General features: G+C 49.2%; 2 protein-coding genes across 2 annotated transcripts; both read left to right on the forward strand.

Moving 5' to 3' along the window:
* The first annotated feature begins 2107 nt into the window (after positions 1-2107).
* Positions 2108-3894, forward strand: LOC138818480 (transmembrane protein 89-like). The gene is made up of 2 exons (XM_070009389.1): positions 2108-2427; positions 3703-3894. Exons 1-2 carry the CDS (start codon positions 2134-2136, stop codon positions 3892-3894), a joined length of 486 nt encoding a protein of 161 aa, XP_069865490.1. The 5' UTR covers positions 2108-2133.
* A 4579-nt stretch (positions 3895-8473) lies between these two features.
* LOC138818498 (cytochrome b-c1 complex subunit 1, mitochondrial-like) lies at positions 8474-12882 on the forward strand. Its single transcript, XM_070009422.1, has 3 exons — positions 8474-8568; positions 9306-9446; positions 12569-12882. The coding sequence occupies exons 1-3, from the start codon at positions 8500-8502 to the stop codon at positions 12734-12736; spliced, it is 378 nt and encodes a 125-aa protein (XP_069865523.1). The 5' UTR covers positions 8474-8499; the 3' UTR covers positions 12737-12882.
* The last annotated feature ends 372 nt before the right edge of the window (positions 12883-13254 follow it).

The following is a 13254-nucleotide window of genomic DNA, read 5'->3' on the forward strand; positions in this document are numbered from 1 at the left end:
CAAAAACACTTCAGCTAAGAAGCAAGTATAGATTTATAAAATATGAACATTCCCATATGGCCCTGGGAGAAGTAGGGCTTCTTTTCTGATCAGCTAACATGAATGACTGGAAGGAACCCTTGGATCCTTCTAGGCTTCCGTGTTGTCCTGATCAGTAGAGGAATGGCTGTATTGACCTCATGGGCTGTTCGGTAAATATTATGTGACTAAGTATCTGGGCATACTTTGAACACTGTAGGGTTCCGATCACCTGCTCAAAAGGTGAACTTTGCCATTCATTAGGTCCTGATCGGGTACTGCCCAGGCGCCAGGCTTGTGTGCTGGGCACTAGGCAAGATCTCCAGGGTGAACAGAGGCTGTCCTGTCCTCCAAGCCACCCAGGCGCCTTGCCCGCTTCTATTTTTAATCATGGCCTCTGCCAGTGCCTGGCACTATATTTACACACCACTTGTCCTTCCCCTCCACCCGCTGCCAACCTCAACCCAGGAAGTCAGAACTTTTTGTCTGTTTCTGTCCCACTTTCCTTTGGTGCCAGGAATGGGCAGTTGGTAAATATTGGCTAAATAGAAGGCAGGCTAGAAAGGGGAATTGGAATAGAATTGCAAATAGAAGAGCTTTGAAGAAAAATGCACAGGTCACACTAGAGAGATGGGTCTGAAGAGGAGTTAACTATTAGGAGGTGATTTTATTATTATTATTATTATTAATTTTTGTCAGTCATAGGGCTTGAGCTCAGGGTCTGGGAACTGTCCCTGAGCTTTGTCACTCAAGGCTAGCACTCTACCTATTGGAGCCACAGTGCCACTTCTGGTTTTCTGGTGGTTCACTGGAGAAAAGAGTCTCATGGACATTTTTTCTCCCTGGCTGGCTTTGAATCCTGATCCTCCTATCTCAGCCTTTTGAGAAGCTAGGATGACAGGTGTGAGCCACCAGAACCCTGCACTAAAAGGTGAGTTTCTAAGAAGTAAAACATGCCAAAAATCACAAGCCTGCTGGATTCTTCAGGAAGTCAAGGAAGGAAGCCTTTTTCTTTCTTTCCTTCCTTTCTTTCTCTCTCTTTCTTTCTTTCTTTTCTTTCTTTCCTCTTTCTTTCTTTCTTTCTTTCTTTCTTTCTCTTTCTTTCTTTCTCTTTCTTTCTCTTTTTTTCTTTCTTTCTTTCTTTCTTTCTTTCTTTCTTTCTTTCTTTCTTTCTTTCTTTCTTTCTTTCTTTCTTTCTTTCTTTCTCTTTCTTTCTTTCTTTCTTCTTCCCTCATCTTTCCTGTATGGGTAATGGCTCCTTCATCTGAGACACGAGACCCCTGATTGCAGGATAGGAAACAGTGAACATTAGAGATTGTGGAGGGTGTTTTAGATTTTTAGAGGGGTGATAGTTGAGGGTGGAGATACAGAAGGAGGTAAGAGACTCCTTCAAAGCCAAATGCTAATGGCTCACACCTGTTTTCCTAGCTACTCACGAGACTGAGATCTTAGGATCATGGTTCAAAGCCAACCAGGGCAGGAAAGTCTTTGAGACTCTCCAACTGCAACGAACAACCAGGAAACCAGAAGTAGCACTGTGGTTCAAAGTGGTAGAGCACTAGTGTTGAGCAAAAAGAGCTCAGGGGCAGTGCCCAGGTCCTGAGTTCAAGCCCCATGACTAACCAAAGAAAAAAGAAAAAGAGAAAAGACTCCAGGAAGAGTCTTTTGGAAGAGTGGTACCCACCCCCACCCAGTTACCCTACCACCTCTGATTTTTCTGGCCAGGCTGCTTCATCAAAAAATTAATTAATTGCCAGGTGCCGGTGGTTCACGCCTGTAATCTTAGCTACTCAGGTGGTTGAGATCTGGTTCAAAGCCAGCCTGGGCAGGAGAGTCCGTGAGACTCTTATCTCCAATAAACCACTAGAAAACTGGACGTGGCCCTGTGGCTCAAAGTGCTAGAGCACTAGCCTTGAGCAAAAAGAGCTCAGGGCCAGCACTCAGGCCCTGAGTTCAAGCCCCACTACTGACCGAAAAAATAAATAAGTAAATAAATAAAAAGGGCCATGGGCCCAGCTGGAACTTGGTACCTCAGAGCTGACCCTGCCCTTGGGGGAGGGGTGTTTGCCGGTTGCCAGGCAACCAGGTTCCGGCCTCTTGACAGTGGCCGCAGCTATGCTGAGTGTTCAGTTCTTACTGCCGCTGCTCTTACTAGCAATGTCTGCCCCAACCCATGCCTGGTCACGCCCCGTCTGGTATCAGGTGGGGCTAGACTTACAGCCCTGGGGATGCCAACCGGAGAGGCTGGATGGTTGTAGAGGTGGTCTGGGTTGTCCTGGCTATTGGATGGGCCTGGGAGGGAACCGCATCTACCCTGTGGCTGGGGTCACGATCACTACCACCATGATGCTGGTGATCAGTCGTGTGATGATGCAACGGAAGCGATCTCCCCAGCTCACTACAAATCAGGTGAGCTGCTTCCACTCATGCCCAGAAGACCCGTATCCTCCACCCATTCCTCTCCCACCAGCCTTCCTGCCAGACCTCACTCACCGCCCCCCCCCCCATCTCCTTTCTTGCATCTGTCCACATGTCCTGACCATTCCCTAGGAATGGATCAGCTGCCTGGCTTATTTGTCTCCCTTCTTCCCTCCTTTTTTTTGGGGGGGGGGTAAGTCATGGGGCTTAAACTCTAGGCCTGGACGCTGTCCCCCAGCTCTTACAGCTCAAGGCAAGCGCTCTACCACTTGAGCCACAGCACCACTTCCGGTTTTCTGGTGGTCCATTGGAAATAAGAGTCTCATGGGCTTTCCTGCCCGGGCTGGCTTTGAGCTTTGATCCTCAGATCTCAGCCTCCTGAGTAGCTAGGATGACAGGTGTGAGCCATTGGCACCCGGCTTGTCCCTGAACATTTTTGCTCAAGGCTAGTGCTCTACCACTTTGAGCCATAGCTCCACTGCTGGTTTTCTTTTTTCTTTTCTCTTCTCCCTTCCTTCCTTCCTTCCTTCCTTCCTTCTTTCCTTCTTTCCTTCCTTCCTTCCTTCCTTCCTTCCTTCCTTCCTTCCTTCCTTCTTTCCTTCCTTCCTTCCTTCCTTCCTTCCTTCCTTCCTTCCTTCCTTTCTTTCTTTCTTTCTTTCTTTCTTTCTTTCTTTCTTCCTTCCTTTCTTTCTTTCTTCTTTCCTTTCTTTCTTTCTTTTTTTGCCAGTCCTGGGGCTTGAACTCAGGGCCTGGACACTGTCCCTGAGCTTCTTTTGCTCAAGGTTAACCCTCTAACACCTGAGCCACGGCACCGCTTCTGGCTTTTTCTCTGTGTGTGATACTGAGGAATTGAATCCAGGGCTTCATGCATGCTAGGCAAGCACCCACCCAGTTTTCTGCCAGTTAATCGGAGATAAGAGTCCCACAGACCTTCCTGCCTGGGCTGAGTTTGAACCCTAATCCTCAGATCTCAATCTCTTGAGTAGCTAGGATGACAGTCATGAGCCACAAGCATCTGGCTCATTTATTCTCCTCTAGTACTCCTCCCCATCCAACCCATCCCTCCCCTAGCCATCCATGGGTCCCATGCCCACCTAGTTTCATGGCACACACTCCCCCCCCACCCCCGCCATCGGTCTATCCTCCTAAGTCTCCCTCCCGATCCATCCCCTTTAATCCACTCTACCCCCATCATCCTAGGTCTTTTCCAGAATCCTATTGCTGACATTTGCCTTCCTCCCCCTCCCTCCTGTCTTTTGCTCCTAGTCTCAACAGTCACAAGTGACCCCCAACCCCAGTTGTCCCTGGAAACGGCGGGCCACCGTCTCAGACCGCACCCTCCTCCTAGGGGTCCTTCATATGTTGGATGCTCTACTGATTCATATCGAGAGTCACCTGCAGTGCCTAGCCACCAAGCAGCAAATTCAAATAAAGGGGAATCCCACCCAGTGTGGGTGACCAACATGTGCCTCTATTTTTTTTTTTTTTGTCAGTCGTGGGGCTTGAACTCTGGGCCTGGGTGCTGTCCCTCAGCTCTTCAGCTCAAGGTGAGCACTCTACCACTTGAGCCACAGAGCCACTTCCGGTTTTCTGGTGGTTTATTGGAGATAAGAGTCTCATACACTTTCCTGCTCGGGCTGGCTTTGGATCACAATCCTTAGATCTCAGCCTCCTGAGTAGCTAGGATGACAGGCCTGAGCCACCAGCACCCAGCATGCCTCTTTTTCATGGCTAGCCAAGCTGAGGATGGCCCATAGCTATGTGTCCATTATCCCTCTGGGTCCTTATCTAGATTTGGTGGCTTCTGTTCCCTCTCTAAGAGGCCACATCTATGCTGTAGGTAGAACATCTGGGTAACTCCACTGTCATGATGTTGGTGATACCTGTACAAGGCTGTGATGTTAGACAGGGATGTTGCCAATTCACTGAAGGTGAGGTGAGCCCAGAATTCCTTCAAGGACGGAGGCCAGGATGGGTGTAATCAGATAGGCCCTGGGGAAAACACAAGCTGTACATCAGCCACACCAATCTACCTCCTCTTCCTCCAAGGACCATCCACAAACACAGCCTGAACCGTAACTAAGCACCTGCTAGGAAGGTGGCCTAGTGGTAGAGTGCTTGCCTAGCATGCATGAAGCCCTGGGTTCGATTCCTCAATATTACATACTCAGAAAAAGCCGGAAGTGGCTCTGTGACTCAAGTGATAGAGCACTAACCTTCTGCAAAAGAAGCTCAGGGACCATGCCCAGGCCCTGAGTTCAAGCCACAGGACTGGCAAAACAAACAAACACGTCCCAGTGCTGGGTGCTGTGGCTCATGCATGTTACCCTTGCTATTCAGAAGGCTGAGATCTGAGGATCACAGTTCAAAGCCAGACTCTTATCTCTAGTGGAGATAAACCACTGGAAAGTGACACTGTAGCTCAAGTGGTAGAACACTAGCTTTGAGCTGAAGAGCTGAGGGACAGTGTCCAGGCCCAGAGTTCAGGCCCCATGACCGACCCCCAAAAAAAGAGAGTCTCATGGACTTTCCTGCCTGGGCTAGATTTGAACTACAATCCTCAGATCTCAGCCGCCTGAATAGCTAGGATGATAGCCATGAGCCCCTGGTGCTCAGTGCAATATGCTACAATAAGGGTAAACCTTGAAGACAGGGGCTGGAAATGTGGCTTAGTGGTAGAGTGCTTGCCCAGCATGCATGAAGCCCAGGGTTCAATTCCTCAGTACTACATAAATGGAAATAGCCAGAAGTGGCTCAAGTGGTAGAGTGCTAGTCTTTTTTTGGGGGGGGGGGGTCCAGGGGCCTGAACTCTGGGCCTGGGTACTGTCCCTCAGCTCTTCAGCTCAAGGCTAGTGCTCTACCACTTGAGCCACAGCACCACTTCCAGCTTTTTCTGCTTATGTGGTGCTGAGGAATTGAACCCAGAGCCTCATGCATGCGAGGCACATGCTCTACCACTGAGCCACCTGCCCAGCCCCTTAGTATATTTTTGAAAAGAAGAAAAAAATGTAGGAGAAAACACAGGTGAATGTATGATATAAATATCAAACAAGCCAGGCACTGGTGGCTCACGCCTGTAATCCTAGCTACTCAAGAGACTGAGATCTGAGGATCTGGGTTCAAAGCCAGCCCAAGCAGGAAAGTCTGTGAGACTCTTATCTCCAGTGAGCCAGCAGAAAATTGGAAGTGGAGCTGTGACTCAAAGTGGTAGAGTGCCAGCCTTGAGCAAAAAAGCTTATGGACAGTGCCCAGACCCTGAGTTCAAGCTCCAGGACTGACTAATAATACTAATAATAATGATAACACTAATAATTTTATGATGGCTGATACTATATGCCAGGCTCCATTCATAAAGTCACATTTACCTTAAGGACAATGCAATCTTTGAACTGTGTCATGGAGTATTGATTGTCATCACTGCTTGGGTAATGGAAAATTTAATGAAACCAGCTATGCTATTGGTAAGCAACTGAATTTTATGGGACCACCGCCATATATTCCTCTGTTATAGACTGAAAAAAATCACTATGCAGTGAATGTCTGCATTATGTGGCTTAATTCCTCATCGCCCTGTGATGGCAAATATTGGAGCTAAAAAGACAATACAGAGAGGTTACCTAGGGGCTGGGAATGTGGCTCAGTGGTAGAGTGCTTGCTTAGCATGCATGAAGCCCTGAGTTTGATTCCTCAGTATCATATACACAGAAAAGGCTGGAATCGTGTTGTGGCTCAAGGAGTAGAGTGCTAGCCTTGAACAAAAGAAGCTCAGGGAGAGTGCCCGGGCCCTGAGTTCCAGCCGTAGGATTGACAAAAAAATAAAGAAGGAAGGAAGGAAATGAAGGGAAGAAGGAAATGAAGGAAGAAAGGAAGGAAGGAAGGTTACTTAGCCTTCCATAAATTCCACAGCTAATGGCAGTCCATTTTTCATGATCAAGTGCCAGATATTTCACTTCTTGAATGCTCTTCTTTGGACGTGTGTGTGTGTGTGTGTGTGTGTGTGTGTGTGTGTGTGTGTGTGTGTGTGTGTGTGTGTGTGTGTGTGTGTGTGTGTGTGTGTGTGTGTGTGTGTGGTGTGTGTGTACACCAGTCTTGGGGCTTAACCTCAGTACCTGGGCGCTGTCCCTGAACTTTTCTGCTCAAGGCTAGTGCTCTACCACTTGAATCACAGCTCTACTTCCGGTTTTTTTGGTACTTAATCAGAGATGGTCTCACAGACTTTCCTGCTGGGCCTGGCTTTGAACCATAATCCTCATCTCTTAGCCTCCTGAGTAGCTAAGATGTCAGGTGTGAGACACTGGTGCCCGGCTCATCTGTCTAGTAGGTGACATTTGTTTCCCCATTAGGATCTGGGTATGGGCTGTCTTCCCATTTCTGGTAATTTCCAATCACTTCTATGATTTTCCATATACCAGTCACTCAAGATATTGAACATTTTCACTCTTTTGTTCAATGTGTGTGATCAATCCAGTTCCAAATAGATGCAATATTTATTCTTGTATAATGTTAAATTATTGTTCAAAGCATACACACACATATACACATGTGTAACAAACAAGAAGAGACTAAGAACACAGACAAGTACCATGTGTGCACTCATGGCTCATACTTATAATCCTAGCTACTCTGGAGGCTGAGATCTGAGGACCATGGTTCAAAGCCAGCCCAGGCAGGAAAAGTCCATGAGACTCTGATCTCCAATTGACCACCAAAAAGCCAGAAATGGAGCTGTGATTCAAGTGATAGAATGTTAGCTTTCAGCTCAAAAGCTCAGGACAGCACCCAGGCCCTGAGTTCAAATCTCAGGACTGGCCCACTAAAACAAAAAACAAATGTAATGTGGTTTCCTGAATGGGACCCTAAAATGTAAAAAGGATTGTAAGGAAAAGAAAAAGTTGTGTAAGCCTGAACAAACATGATGGACTTTAGTTAATAATGGTCAGATAAAAGTCCATTGATTGTAACAAGTGGCTGGGTGTGGTAGTACACACCGATAATTTCAGCTACTGGGAAGATGGAGTTACAAGGACTGTGTCCCAAGTTTGAGAGCCTATCTGAAGAATAAACTCAAGAAAAAAAAAAGCTGGAAGTGTAGTTCAAATGGGAAAGGCAAGATCCTGAGTTCAAATATTGTACTGACAAAAAAAATGTAACAGATAAATTGAGATAATATGAAGTATTAATATGGGAAACATATATGTTTGTGGGCTTGTATAAGAGATTTGTTTTTTTATTTATTTTTGTCAGTTGCTGGGCTTGAACTCTGGGACCTGGGCGCTGCCCCTCAGCTCTTCAGCTCAAAGCTAGTGTACTATCACTTGAGCCGCAGTGCCACTTCTGGTTTTCGGGTGGTTCATTGGAGATCAGAGTCTCACAGACTTTTCTGCCCGGTCTGGCTTTGAACCACGATCCTCAGCTCTCACCCTCCTTAGTAACTAGGATGACAGGTGTGAGGCCTTGGTGCCCGGCTGTAAGCGATTTCTATATCAACAGCTCAACTGTTCTGTAAAGTGAAGATGGAGTTTGGTAGATTTTTCTGCCCCAGCCACCTTCAAACCTTTAATCTTCCAGGTCTCAGACTCGTGAGTAGAAGAATTGCAGATGTGAGCAACTATCACCAGGCCCCACAAAGATATTAACACACACTAAACATCCCATTTATCCCATTTATTTTTATCCCATTTTATTTTTATTTTATATTTATTTTTATCCCATTTATTTGGGGGGGCAGTCCTAGAATTGGGTTCTGTCCCTGAGCCTCTCTGTGCTCAAGGCTAGCACTCCACCACTTAAGCCACAATGCCACTTCTGGCTTTTTCTCAGTAGTTTATTAGAGATAAGAGTCTCACAGAAGCGGGCTCTGGGGCGCGCTGGTCCGCCTGCCATCAGATGGACTTGACAGACAGACACCTTTGCAGACAGACTGTAAAGGTGTATATCCTCCTCGCTCCCGCTAGGGGGAGACCGAGCGCCACGCTGTCCGTGCTGCGCCTGCGCCTCAGGCTCCCACCGCCGCCCTTCCGCGCATGCGCGACGCACGGCGTCACGTTTGACGGAAGCTGCAAGATGGCTGCGTCTGCGGTTTGCCGGGCGGCAGGCGCCGGGGCCCAAGCGTTACTGCGCACCCGCCGTTCGGTGAGACGGCGAGGAGTACTCTCCTTGGGCTCAGGGTTCGGGGCTTAGGGCGACCACGGACGAGGGACGAGTCGTTCGCGGTGGCGAGTTGTGGCCGGAGGCGCGCGCGCGGGGTCAAGGGTCGGGGGAAGGTCACGCCGCTGAGGGCCGGGCTGGGCGGGCGGGGTGTGGGGGGGCGGGGTGGGCGGGCGGGGTGTGGGGGGGCGGGCTGGGCGGGCGGGGTGGGGGGGACGGGGTGGGGGGGGCAGGGTGGGGGGGCGGGCTGGGCGGGCGGGGGGGGCGGGGTGTGGGGGGTGCAGGGTGGGGGGGCAGGGTGGGGGCGTGGGGGGGCGGGGTGGGGGGGCGGGCGGGGTGGGGGGGGACGGGGTGTGTGTGGGGGCAGGGTGGGGGGGCGGGGGGCGGGGTGGGGGGGGTGGGGGGAGCGGGGTATGGGGGGCCGGGAGGGCTCGGGCCCGGGGGGGGGTGGGGGTAGGGCCTCGTCGGGGGGGGTGGGGGTGTGTGGGGGGGGGCGGGGGTGGGGGGCGGGGCTGGGCGGGCGGGGTGGGGGGGACGGGGTGTGTGGGGGGTGCAGGGTGGAGGGGCGGGCTGGGCGGGTGGGGTGTGGGGGGGCAGGGTGGGGGCGTGGGGGGGGCGGGGTGTGGGGGGGCGGGGAGGGCTTTGGGCTGGGGGGTGTCCCCACTTGCTCGGGGAGGCTGGTCAGGTGAGTCCCCCCTCCTGTGGTCTCTCTGTCCCCGCAGCCGGCCTTGCTGAGGACGCCCGCCCTGCGCCACACGGCCACCTTCGCCCAGGCCCTGCAGAACGTGCCCGAGACGCAGGTCAGCGTGCTGGGCAACGGGCTGCGCGTGGCCTCGGAGCAGTCCTCCCAGCCGACCTGCACGGTGAGCGGGCACCAGGGTCCGTGGCGGGGAGAGGTGTCTGTCTGTCTGTGTCTGTGTGTCTGTGACCTTGGGTTCCAAGTCTGGGTCATTCACTTCCGGATTGGTCCCCATCCCTATCCCCACAGCCCTACCTTTTTTTTTGGGGGGGGGTCCGGTTGTGAGGCCTGAACTCTGGGCCTGGGCGCTGTCCCTCAGCTCTTCAGCTCAAGGCTAGTGCTGTACCACTTGAGCCACAGCGCCACTTCCGGCTTTGTCTTTTTGCTTATGTGGGTGCTGAGGAATCAAACCCAGGGCCTCGAGCATGCAAAGCAAGCGCTCTACCGCTGAGCCACCTTTCCAGTCCCCCTTTTTTTTTATTGTATGGTGTGTGTGTGGGGGGGGGGGAAGGGGGCCGGTTGTAGGGGGTGCTAGTCCTGGAACTTGGACTCAGGGTCCAGGTACTGTCTGGAGTTTTTAGTTTGTTTTTTTTTTTTTTTCCATTTTATTTATTTATTTTTGGTCAGTTGTGGGGCTTGAGCTCAGGACCTGGGTGCTGTCCCCAAGCTTTTGTGCTCAACGTTAGTGCTCTAACCACTTTGAGCCACAGCACCTCTTCCTTTTTGTTTATTTTATTGTCATTCATGGGCTTTGAACTCAAGGCCTTAGCACTGTCCCTGAGCTTTTTTTTTTTTTTTTTTCTTATTTTCCTCTTAAGGTTAGTGCTCTACCACTTTGAGCCACAGCTCGCTTTCATTTTTCATTTTTATTTTTATTTTTTGTCTGTCATGTGGCCTGAACTCTGGGCCTGGGTTCTGTCCCTCAGCTCTTCACCTCAAGGCTAGAGCTCTACCACTTGAGCCACAGCACCACTTCCAGTTTTCTGGTGGTTTATTGGAGATAAGAATCTCATGGACTTTCCTGCCTGGGCTGGCTTTGACCTGTGATCCTCAGATCTCATCCTCCTGTGTAGCTAGGATTATAAGCATGAGCCACCAGTGCCTAGCCCCTCATTTTTCTTAAATGTATTAATTTTTTTTATTAAACAGTTTTATTGTTATAAAAGTGAATTACCAGGCTAGCACTTTACCACTTGAGCCATAGCCCCACTTCTGGTTTTTTGTTGTTAATTAGAGATAAGAACTTCACTTTCCTACTGGCTCAAACCACAATTCTCAGGAGTGCGCCACTGGCGATCCTCACAACCCTGCTTTTAACTTCATAAGGCAGCCCTCACTATAATTAGTAGTCATGGTGGCTATGGAAGCGGAGTGAAGGGGGCGTGGCAGGTCAAGTTTTGTCCAGCTTTTTGTTCATTTGTTAAGAGAGATGTGTTCATGTTTCTGTCTTACAGTAAAGACAGAAATCTAAAATTGATAGCACATGGCTAATGCCATAGGAGGTTGAGATATGAGGACTGAGGTTCGAAGCCAGCTCCAGAAGATAAATTTGAGACTCTTTATCTCTAGTTAATCACCAAAAGGCTGAAAGTGGAGCTGTGGATCAGCGGTAGAACCCAAAAAGCTCAGGGACAATGCCCAAGCTCTGGGTTTAAGCCCCAGTACCAGCACCAAAAAAAAAAAAAAAAAAAAAAAAGCCAGGTAGGTGGTATAGCCCCTGCCTTCCAACTGTGAGGCTCTGAGTTCAGACCCCAGTGACAGACAGACACAGGCACGTGCACACACATGCACACACACAAGTTACTGGAAGGTTACTTAATATGGTAAAAAAAAATACATACCAGTAGAATAGTAACTTAAACCAGAAACTAGCTAGTTTGTTTGCTTGCTTTCTTAATTTCCTTCCTTCTTTCCCTCATTTCCTCCCTCTCTCCCTTCCTTCCTTCCTTCCTTCCTTCCTCTTTCCTTCCTTCCTTCCTCTCTTTTTCTGATGGCACTGGGGTTTGAACTCCTGAGTAGCTATACAGCTTCAACTACTGGTGCCCCACTAAGCTTTTTTGTTGTTTATTTGGATAGTCTCAGGATTTTCTGCCCACTGTAGCTTTGAAGTGAGATCCTCAGGTCTCAGCTTCCTCTAATACATAGGATTACAGATGTGAGCCACCATCACTTGATTTTTTTTTAAATTATCATTATTGTTATTATTTTGTTTATGTGGCACTGAGGAATTGAACCCAGGGCCTCATGCATCATGCTAGGGAAGCACTGTACCACTTAGCTATGTTTGCAGCCTCAAATTGTTTTTTTGAGACAGGATCAAGGCTGGCCTCAAACTTACTCCTTTTGTCTTTGCCTCCCAAGTACTGGGATTACAGGTATACGTTACCATGCCAAGCTTCTATACAGTTTAAAAAAAATTTTTTTTCCAAATTTTGTGTGTGTGTGTGTGTGTGTGTGTGTGTGTGTGTGTGTGTGTGTGTGTGTGTGTGTGTGTGTGTGTGTGTGTGTGTGTGTTGGGTGTGTGTTGGTATTGGGTCTTGAACTCGAGTCTCATTGTCTAGGCTGGCTTCAAACTGCAATCCTCACATCTCAGCTCCTGAGTAGATAGGATAACAGGTTTGGGGGTTATAATTTTTTTTTTTTTTTTGTCGGTCGTGGGGCTTGAACTCTGGGCCTGGGCGCTGTCCCTCAGCTCTTCAGCTCAAGGCGAGAGCGCTCTACCACTTGAGCTACAGCACCACTACCGGTTTTCTGGTGGTTTATTGGAGATAGGAGTCTCACGGTCTCTCCTGCCCGGGCTGGCTTTGAACCGCGATCCTCAGATCTCAGCCTCCTGAGTAGCTAGGATTACAGGCGTGAGCCACCAGCGCCCGGCTTGGGGGTTATAATTTTTTGAATGGAGAAAACAAATTATTGTGGGAAACAGTAGACTTTGTGCCTAGGACAAGTATTGAAAAGAGACTTAATTTCTTTATTGTGATAGCACCAGGTAAATGGCCACAATTTAAAATATCCTTGGATACTCTTGATAACTAGTCAGGAAATAGGGTGGGAAGGACCAGTGTGACTAGTCATTTGGTTGACCCTTCTATTCCTCCAACCATAGGAACTCTACTGGCACACTTGCCTCTACCTTGGGACCCATGAGATCCTCTGTGGGGATTGTGTTGAGCTTACTCAGGCTGGCTTATGAGTGGGGGCTAAGGGTGATTTGTTTGTTACCTTTGTTGGTGGCTGCTTGTCCAGGTGGGAGTGTGGATTAACGCTGGCAGCCGCTATGAGAACCAGAAGAACAATGGGGCAGGCTACTTTGTGGAACATCTGGCATTCAAGGTGAGACTTGTAAAGTTTGTCTTCTCTGGGCTTAGCACTTCTTGTTCTTTTGTTTTGTTTTTGTTCAGTTGTGGAGCTTGAACTCTGGGCCTGGGCGCTGTGCCTCAGCTCTTCAACTCAAGGCTAACACTCTACCACTTGAGCCACAGCACCACTTCTAGTTTTTCTGGTGGTTTATTGGAGATAAGAGTCTCACAGACCTTCCTGCCTGGGCTGGCTTTGAACTGCCATCCTCAGATCTCAGCCTCCTGAATAGCTAGGATTATAGGCATGAGCCACTGGTGCCCACCTAGTGCTTCCTGTTTTGAGGATGGAGGTCAGAGACAATTTACCTCCTGATTGTGGACCTCAGTTGGGGGAGTGAGCTGGCTGGTCTTTCTGGAAGGAACCATATGGACTTAAGCTTCCTCTGAGTAATGTACTTTTATGTTGAGCCTCTCTATGAAGCCTGAAGAGCTGAGAAAACCCAAGATGCTACAGGCACTTTTTGCCACGTAGAGGAGGCCTGTGGTTTGTACATGACTACATGTAGACTTAAAGAATTTGCCTTATGGGCAAACACATGATAATAAACTTATGAGCATAAGGCTGGGAATGTG

This window comes from Dipodomys merriami, unplaced genomic scaffold, assembly GCF_024711535.1.
Source record: "Dipodomys merriami isolate MVZ:Mamm:240054 unplaced genomic scaffold, mDipMer1.0.p SCAF_767, whole genome shotgun sequence".
Taxonomy (NCBI): domain Eukaryota; kingdom Metazoa; phylum Chordata; class Mammalia; order Rodentia; family Heteromyidae; genus Dipodomys; species Dipodomys merriami.